This window comes from Lactuca serriola, chromosome 6 (genome assembly GCF_051521515.1).
Source record: "Lactuca serriola cultivar US96UC23 chromosome 6, Lser_US96UC23_V15, whole genome shotgun sequence".
NCBI lineage: Eukaryota > Viridiplantae > Streptophyta > Magnoliopsida > Asterales > Asteraceae > Lactuca > Lactuca serriola.
Window position 1 is genome coordinate 36199937 of NC_136413.1, and position 9931 is coordinate 36209867.

Consider the following 9931-nt stretch of genomic DNA (forward strand, 5'->3'; position numbering starts at 1 on the left):
AATTCGATCTTATATATGTGTGCACTCAGCACATGCCCGTACATATATTAGAGTACAAATTATGAACCCGTAGCTCATATGTTAGTTCCAATTACATAAAATAACATGGTGACACTAAAATCACCACCAACATGTATATGTATATAAACTGCAAACTGCATGACCCATTAAGGTTGTAAACATCGAATGATAGTAGTTTGTTTGATATATTTTACCAAAGATCATGAACAAGATAATATGTCCTTGTTAACTAAGTAAACGAACAAGAACATATGTCTTGTTCGTTCTTTTATCTTTGCGAACGTTTGATTTTCTATCCGTGAAGGTTCATAACTCAGAAGTTACATACACTATATCAATAAATGATCTATTAGGAACGTCTCATTGGACTTATTTATAACCGAGTATTTTTTACATTATGAATGTTTGAAGTTTTGAATGCCAACTTATCATCTATCTTCTCATACTTATTATGATGTTGAACATGTTTGCAAAGATATTGAAATTTATTTCAATGAAAAGAAAAATACATTAAAAAATATTAATGCTTAATTTCTTAGCAAACACAAAATGTTATTCGTTTATGTAGTTGTGTTGGTTTATGCATTCAAAGCTATAGAAATTCCATGTTGGAATTGTAACATTTGTAAAACCATTAGTGAAACTTGAAAAATATATTAAAGTTGAAGGGCCATTTCAGCTTCTTTTTCTTTGCATGATTCCAGAGATATCCACGGTGATGATCATCTTCTCTAATTCCTATCCATAAAACAATACCATTTCCATATCAAGTTGATTCGTAGTAACAACAATGGCAGCTGTTCAACTTCATTCTCCCTTTCGATTTCGAAATACTTCGAAGAATTCTACTCATATAGTTGCTACCAGAGCATCATCATCATCTGCATCTTCGAATCTACCCATTTCAACCCCCAAATCATCAGATTTCGGTCGATTGATTTCTACACTTAAATCCGAGTCTCTGAATTTTGCGTTATCCGGAACCCTAGCTCTCGCAGTATCTTTTTCAGGTATTTATTCATCTTCCATTTATCTTTTTGTTATCCAAATCTCAAATTCGTTCCCTGAGGGAAACGCTACATACACAACAGCATTCTACAAAAATCTCACTTTAAGCAAATTGTGCAAGAGCAAATATCTCACATCCAGTTTCGATGAAGGATATTGAACGAAATTTCGTGATCATCACTTAAAACCAGCTTGATTTTAGATTCAGTTGCCTTTTGAATTTACAGTTATTATGTAGGAGTTGGATTTGCTGAAGCAAAAGTTGGGGTAAATAAGCCAGAATTGCTTCCCAAAAACTTCACCACAGTCATTGATGTTGCAGGTTTCCTCTCAGATGGTCAGGTATGCAATCATTTCTGGTATCAAATGTGTGAAATTTTTGGGTTAGAACTTCATTTTTGCATAATTTTGTTCAGGAGAAAAGGCTTGCAAAGGAGATTGATTCGATTGAAAAAGATACCGGATTCAAGCTCAGAGTTCTAGCTCAGAACTATCCTGATACCCCTGGTATGCTAAATTGCTAATTATCTTTAATAAATTAGTATTTTTCGATCATGTTAATTACTTTCTTCATGCAATTATATCACACTTATATAGGATTAGCAATCAAAGACTTCTGGAGAGTTGATGATAGAACTATTGTTTTTGTAGCTGATCCTACATTTGGTAAAGTTTTCATTTTTCATAATCTTTTTAAATGAATAATAATAATATAATAAATAATAATACATTAATTAATTTAAAACTATGCAGGAAATATTTTGAACTTTAATGTTGGGGAGTCTGTGGATTTGGACATACCACGAAGCTTTTGGAGTCGATTAGCAGGGAAATATGGGAATATGTTTTACTGGAAAGAAAACGTAAAAATGCTGTTTTTTTTTAATGTTTTAACTTTTACTTTTATAAAATGGTAAATAAATTTTATTATATAAATGAAATAGGGAGAGGATGCATCTGTTGAAGCTGCAGTTATGGCAATATCTAATTGCTTAAGAGAACCAGTGGGAGCTAACAATTGTGCAGAGGTAAAATAAGTGGCTGGGTAATTATGAAGAGTGAAAAAAAAAAACTTTTACAACTTGTAACTCATTAAATTTAATATCATGAACCAAATTTATTGTAAAAATTGTGTAATACAAATATGGGATATGTATTTTGTTTTTTACCCATAATAGCAATGTAACTCATTTTCTATTAATGTGTATTGATATTTTATGATTTAATAATGATTATTAGAAAGCATCATCTTAAGCTGTTATTGTGCAATAGTTTATGAAAAAAGTTTTTGATTAGATGCAATTATTAAAGGCGAATTTTGTATGTATCCCCAAATTGTTTGTTGTATCTCCTCTGTGTGAGTTGTGAGTGACTAAGTGTGTGCCATTTATGTTTGATTTTTTATTATTATGTGAGTGAAGGGTATGGATAGACGGATTTACATTGGCTTTTGAGGTAGTCCACCATGCCCCTCAAAAAAAGTTGTATAATTTTATTTCGGAAAAATTCATTTTATGTTGCCATTATAGCTCAGAAAAAAAAAAATTAGGATACCCTAAAAAAATTTCAGGTTATTTCTAAATGATCCAAAATAGAAACTAGCACAAATGGTCCAAAAATTTTAAGCCGACACCAATTAGTTTACTAAAATAAATAGGTATAAGCCCAACTAGTTTAATGATAAAAAATCAGACGTATTGTTGCCAATTACCGAATCATCGATCAACTTCTTTTTGACCATCGACTCATCTTTTGTGATCGTCGACTTCTTGTTGCCTGCTGTCGGTGGCTTATTCCAGCGACCTCCTCCGGTGGTGAGTGACCAAACTCATCAATGTGCACAATGAAACAAGTAAGTATTAAAAAAATATATTAATCCTATTATCTTTTGTTAGGTTAATTCAAATTCCAATTTTTTGTCATTATATTGAAAAATTAGAAATTACCAATTAGGTTAGTTAGTTAGGGACTTACAGTTAATAAATACTGATTATTTATTGTTGAAACATGAGATCAAGTTATAGTTGATATATTTTGATTGTAAGTTGCTATTTGTTGTTGAAACTTGAAATCAAGTTTATTGTTCATAAATTTTGATTGTAGATTGCTATTAACAAATTTTTCAGAAGACAATTTGATGTTAGAGACAACAATAGTGAATGAACTTCCAAAAAATAGGGCTAATGAAAGTACCCAAGTTCCACAAATTAATCAACCTATGCAAAAACCACAAGAATCACAATCTAATGAACATACTCCAAAACCACAAGAACCACAATCTAATGAACCTACTCAAAAACCAAAAGTGACACAATCTTTTGATTTGATGATCTTCTTTTGGACCCGAGGATAGGCCAATATTACATCTTATAATCCTAAACAAAGGGATGAAATAAAGAGGGCATATTTGATTAAATGATCTTGTCAACCAAAGAGGCATAATTTTGAATTTACCTAATTTAGTAATAAGCTAAAACGTTTTGTTGTGGAATGGTTCACTGATTTTCCATGTTTAGATTATAGCATAAAAAAGAAGGCATATTGTTTTTGTTAGTACTTGTTTGGAGATATGGTAAGGGAACAAGACGGAAGAGATGCATTTATAACCGAAGACTTTGACAATTAGATAAAAAAAATCATCCCGGAAACATATGAATAATATTCAAAGTTATCACCATAAGGCCCAAGAAAAGTGTGATTTGCTATTGAGAAAAAAACCAATCTATTGGTGAAGTCTTGCATAAGCAAATGAAACTTGAGCAAAGTAATTACGAACTTCGATTACGTGCTAAAATTCGTAGTTGTAGATTTTTATTGAAACATGAATTACCATTTCGTGGACATGATGAGACGGAAAAATCTAATAATAAATGACTTTTCATCTAAGTCTTCTCTTTGATTAGAGAAGATAATGAGAAGATTTTTAATGTTATTTTAGAAAATGCTCCAAAAAATAAAAGTTGACTTCTCCGACGATTCAAAAAGATACCGTCAATTGTTTTTTAAAAGAGATAACCAAGTCTATTTGTGATGAAATTGTTAAAGATGTGTTCGGTATATTAATTGATGAGTCTAGTGATGTTTCAAAAAAAAAACAAATGACTACAGATATGTTGATAGACTTGGGATTTTAAATAAAAGATTTATTAGAGTTGTTTACATGTTAGATACATCTTCTTTGACTCTTAAAGCTGTCATCGATATTGTATTTTCCAACAACTTGAGTATGGCTAAGGTGAGAACTCATAAAATATTTATTCCTTTAATATATTGATTTTATTTTTATGTCTTATTTTTTTATTATTTTTTTCAAATATATAGGTTAGAGGGTAAGGTTATGATGGAACAAGTAATATGAGTGGTGCATTCAACGGTTTGGAATCTTTTATTTTAAATGAAAACAGCTCCACATATTATATATTGTTTTGCACACCAACTTCAATTAGTGGTTTGGGGTCCTTAAATATGTCAAAGAGGAGATGTCTATTTTATTTAACCGTAATCAAGCAAATTATATTTTGTTATATTTCAAGACCCTTGATTTTCTGATTCTTTTACACTTGATTTTGGAAATTCTAGGCTTTACAGATACATTGTCAAAACATCTTCAAAAAAAAAAAAAGATCAAGATATTTTGGAAGCAGATTCTTTAGTAAAAAGGGACAAAGAAAGCATTGCTAGCTTTTAGAAAAAATGAGTTTCCACAAATTTGGAATAAGGTATGCGCTTTTTGTGAAAAACATAGTATTGGAATCGCAGACATGTAGTAATATTATGTTACCCCACAAAAGCGTAGGACCAATATGACTAATCAACATCATTTTCAAATTGTGATTTTTAAAACGGTTTTTGATATGCAAATTTAAGAATTTAGGGATAGATTTAGTGAAGTTGGTATGGAGTTGATGGAAAACATGGCAACTTTGAGTCCTTGTGACTCATTTTTCTAAGTTTGATAAAGCAAAGTTGTTGAAGCTAAGCTAGATATACAAAAATTATTTTGACGATTCAGAAATGGTGCAACTTAATGGACAACTTGATATTTATTATCACTCTTTGCTCCATGATGAGAGATTTTTCAACTTGAAGGGAATTGAAAACCTCTCTCGTTTGTTGGTGGAAATTGGGAAGCACGTCTCTTTTTCTTTGGTTTTAAGATTATTAAAACTAACTTTGGTTTTGCTTGTCGCAACCGCAACCGTTGAACGGTGTTTTTCTGCAATGAAGTTCTAGAAGACATGCGTAATAGAATATATGACGATTTTATGAATGATGCTTTGATTTGTAGTGTAGAAAAGGAAATACTAAAGAATGTCAAGACTGAAAATGTAATTACTCGCTTTCGTAAAATGAAAATGCGAAGAAGTGAACTTTAAAACGTAACTTTGTTGTGGACGTTAAACTTGATGTCTAATGAAATTGTGTTTTTTTAATTGTATATTACGTGATTTTTTTCTGGATATCACTTTACTTTAATCTTAGCTCCGCCACTGAGATACATATAATAACATCTTTATTAAATTGTAACGTCCCAAAAATATAGACCAAAAATTTTGATTTTTAAATTAATAAAACTGTTATCCAAACATCATCATAAACCATGGTGAATCAAAATGTATCAACTAGGTCATAGAACATCAGAGTAATCACAAAAATACGAAACAAGGAAGTGTGTGCACTACAATCATCCAGGGCTCTTCCCCTTCGAACCAATAGTATCTGAAACATAAATTGAAAACCGTAAGCACAAAGCTTAGTGAGTTTCCCCAAAATACCACATACCATACATATCAAACACATAATGGGCCCCACCCGCTGTAACAACGTAATTTTCAAACCAAATTTTTCATTTTTAAAACACAATAAAACTCATAATATATTTCTCAAAACAATATTGTTCAAATGACAGCACAAATCCACATAAACTGTCAATATCCCAGAATCATCCACAAGGTCTCGAAATCGGTGTGTATAATTAAGCTGGTGCCTTCCCGTGATCATGAGAGGTACCTGAAACACATAACACATAACACGGTAAGAAAAAAATCTTAGTGAGTTCCTCAAAATACCACACATATCTCATTAGCCTTTCATGGTTATACTCATATAAGACCCTCCAGTCAATATGTCTCAATGTGACCCTCCGGTCCCACAACTCGGGTGGACCCTCTGATCCTAACTCAGTAAGCTCAGGATAATACACAACATAAATCACAAAGACATAATGCAGAATATCACAATACTGAATATAAGCACATAAGATCCTCCGGTCACACAAAGGTTACCACTCTAGGTAAGTATAGTAAGAAGACTCACCTCGTAAGCAAGCAAGTAAATAATCTCTGTAACGACTGTGTTTCTAGGCTAGGCACTAATGATGATTTAATAGTCTAGGCCAACCTTTGTAACTTGTTTTGAAATAATAAGATGTATTATTTGATTATTATGTGTTTGATGCTTAATTATTATGATTTAATGAATTAAGGGTAAAAATAAGCGTCGAAAATAAATTTTAGATAAAGCCGATATCTATGAAGAAAGTTGTAGTGGTTGAAATAAGGATTCCAGATATATAAAGAATACCAAAATCTGAGTTATAACGAAGAAGTTATAACCAGTCGAAGTTTCGCGACAAAACCAACATTACGTTGTGTGATGTAAAAAGTGAATTTACGATAAAGTGTTTTTTAGTCTTAGCGATCTAAACGAAAGTTGTAGTGTTCGTTAAACCGAGAGTGTGCATAAAAAGAATGCCCAAATCTGACTTCGTATGAGGAAGTTATGATTTTTCTAAGTTTCAGCTTAGCAGTAGACACCTAAAAACTCGAATTTTAGATTGAGTGATTTTTAGCCGACACAACCTAAATGAGAATCGAAGGTCTCGTCAATAGCAGTACAACGGTAAAAAGACAGACGAAAACGGACGTCGGATGAAGAAGTTATGAATTTTTAACGGATTTCCTGTCCCGGTCTGTTAAAAATAAGAATATTAAAATGAATTCAAAATTAGTCAACGGAGTCTAAACTAAAGTTGTAGAGTATATTCTCGCCTACGCGTGCATACAAAGAATGTCGAAAACGGAGCTCGTATGCGAAAGTTATGAATTTTTGAAGTTCGGGGCACAAAAACCGAGAAACTTTGCATATGCCAGGTCCTGGTTCGGCCACGTCACCCTTGCCCGCGAAGCTGCCCCGTGTCCGAGCTACTGACTCATCCTAAGGTGCAGCCCAGTCCGGATCCGACGCGTGTTGCTTCGGTGGTGAGCCCTCGCATCCGACACCTGGCCCCTCACATGCGAGCCTGTGTGTCCTCCCTTCCCCCTTCGGTCCGAACCCTCGTAGGGTATAAAAGGAGGTGTGAACCCTCCCTGTTCCTACACCACTTTTACACCATTTTTCATCCTTTTTCACTTCTTTCACCTCCCTAAACTTCCTTACAACCTCCCGAAGCCCCGGTATTATATCCAACACCCGAAGAACGTTCCGAAGTGTTCGAAGACCCCGAGAAATTTATCTTTTCGGTTTGAAGCTCAATCTTCGCAAGGCCCAATTTTTCATTAAAACTCCCGGTATCATCGGAAACGATCGTTTTAAGAAACGAAGAGCTATCCGATTATCGTTAAATCAAGTGAGTGTGTAGTCATTTTCATCTTACACATAGACATGAAGTATTTTCTATAAAATACGTGCTATGTGTAATTATATTGTTTGTTTATTTGAGGTGGGTGTTGGATAGATGTTTCATACAAGTTTTAAAGTGTATATGTATTTTATATCTACAAAAATGTTGGGTAAAACATGGGTAGATGAAATAATTGGTATGTGATGAAAGATGAGTTGGATAAATGAGATGATTGGTGATTTAGATCATGAGATGAGGGTGAGAGGTGAAATATGAGAGAAACCCTTACCCAAACGTTGGCCCCCATCATTCAGTAGAGTATGAATGACAACCATGGACTATTCTAGACGGTCCGTGGAACACTAGCAGGCCTGCAACCTGTAGGTGTTGTGAACTATATGTTCATCATATTTACTCTAAAAACCCATTGACATATATTGTAGGTGGATTCCCGTGAATAATACTGTTGATAAATGAGAGCTATGGACTTAGCACATGTTGAATAAACCCTGGCAGCTATGGATTTAGTTCCTGTTATATAAACCCCGACGACGATCTACTTCGTGCCTATTCCTTAGGATGAATCCTTAGGAATGAGTGATAGATGATTCTAGGGGTAAATCCTTAAGAAATAACCGAGACAATGGGGATGAGTAATTGGGTTAATTGTTTGATGATAAAACATAATAACTTTATTATTGTGGGTTGAAAACCCTATGTACTCACTAGGTTTCCCAACCTAACCCACTCAAGTTATTTTTATCACAGGTGTCGATACGAAGCTACGTTACACTGAGAGATTACAGGAGATGTAAAATCACTAGTGTAAATAAATGTAAGTTTTGTTTAAGCTTATGTTTTTGTATTGACGATGACATCCCAAAGTTTTAAATTGAATAAAATACATTTCTTCGGAAATGATTTGATAATATATTTATCATGTTTTTGGGGACAAATTCCGCAACGTATTTCTGTAAAAGATACCCTGATTTTTAAAATCAAGCATAAACAAATCGGTCTTTTATGGCCGAGAAATTTGGGGATGTCACAATCTCGTACACGAATCGCGAACTAGCATTCTCCTAATCACATAGGATAATTATCTCTAATTAACATTTAAGTCACGACTCCAAATAAAACTAAGTTATTCTCCCTCTCAAACTCTTGGAATGGATAAAAGACCATTTTACCGCTCCATGGTCCCCATAGTCCCTGCCTTGACCAACCCTAAAGTCAATAGAAGTCAACACTCGAGTCAACTGTCCATGTTGACCTGAATCGCCGAGTGCATCTATGTGACTCGTCGAGTCCCCCTTGTTCCTTCAGAACATCGCGAAAACCCAACTTAACTCGTCAAGTTGTCTCATCAACTCGCCGAGTTACCCATGTACAGACTCATCGGGGAAAACCCTAGCCGACTCGTCGAGTCAACTCATTGACTCGTCGAGTCCTGTAAGTCAAATTCTCATTCAGGCGTTGTAAGGCAAAACCCATGCCCCATACTCCAGATCTGGCTTCCTAAGGCTTCATTATGACGTAAAGCTTCGATCTTTACGTTCATGCATGGCATATTTGCTCCATAATTCTAATTCAAGCTCCAACAAGGGTTAGATGCACAAGATCTTATCTCTAGTTTAATAAAGTTCGAGTCTTTGAACTCACAATATCTCTTACATTCCAGATCTGAGGTTTCAACCTCAAATCATGCTCAAAGGACTCAAATGACACAAAAGGAATGGCAGAAAACCCTAGAAACTCCATAAACCAAGATCTCATAAGGAAATGATCAAGTTAGCATATTTTTACCTTCAACTGAAGCAAAAATCTGATGAACCTCTAGATCTAAAGCCTCCTCTTGATCCAAGCTTTTATACTCTCCTCTTATCCTTCAAGTGTGCACTAATAACCACAAGATTAGCTTCTGGAACTACCTCAAGAAAGGCCATCGAGATCTCAAAATAAACTAACTCACCTAGTTTTGCACAATTCAATCCCAAATTGATAATGCCACTAAGACACAAACAATCACCATGCCCATCCTCAGCATGAACAACCATAACCGAATAAGACAAAAACACATTGTAATGAACCATGGTGCCAAACCATACAATATACCCTCAATAAACTCCTTAGAAACCCTAAAATTTTCCTGAATTTGAGTACAATTCCTATACTTTCAGTAGTACGATCCCAATACTACCTTCCACACCTATCCGTACTTTCCTCAAGGATCGTTCCGGATCCTCTAAGCAACTTATCATGTCCCTGCCGACCGATCCA

At 34.2% G+C, this 9931-nt stretch overlaps 1 protein-coding gene across 1 annotated transcript; it reads left to right on the plus strand.

Annotated features, from left to right (window-relative positions):
- The first annotated feature begins 728 nt into the window (after positions 1 to 728).
- LOC145059180 (thylakoid lumen 15.0 kDa protein) lies at positions 729 to 2258 on the plus strand. Its single transcript, XM_079007043.1, has 6 exons — positions 729 to 1031; positions 1268 to 1371; positions 1446 to 1536; positions 1627 to 1695; positions 1783 to 1892; positions 1974 to 2258. Exons 1-6 carry the CDS (start codon positions 812 to 814, stop codon positions 2064 to 2066), a joined length of 687 nt encoding a protein of 228 aa, XP_078863169.1. The 5' UTR covers positions 729 to 811; the 3' UTR covers positions 2067 to 2258.
- Positions 2259 to 9931: the final 7673 nt, after the last annotated feature.

What these genes read in the sequence shown, in the direction of transcription:
- LOC145059180 (XM_079007043.1), top strand. Translation starts at nt 812, where the DNA reads ATGGCAGCTGTTCAACTTCATTCTCCCTTTCGATTTCGAAATACTTCG. An exon ending in TCTCGCAGTATCTTTTTCAG is followed by an intron (nt 1,032 to 1,267) that starts GTATTTATTCAT and finishes GTTATTATGTAG; the next exon opens with GAGTTGGATTTGCTGAAGCA. An exon ending in TGTTTTACTGGAAAGAAAAC is followed by an intron (nt 1,893 to 1,973) that starts GTAAAAATGCTG and finishes TAAATGAAATAG; the next exon opens with GGAGAGGATGCATCTGTTGA.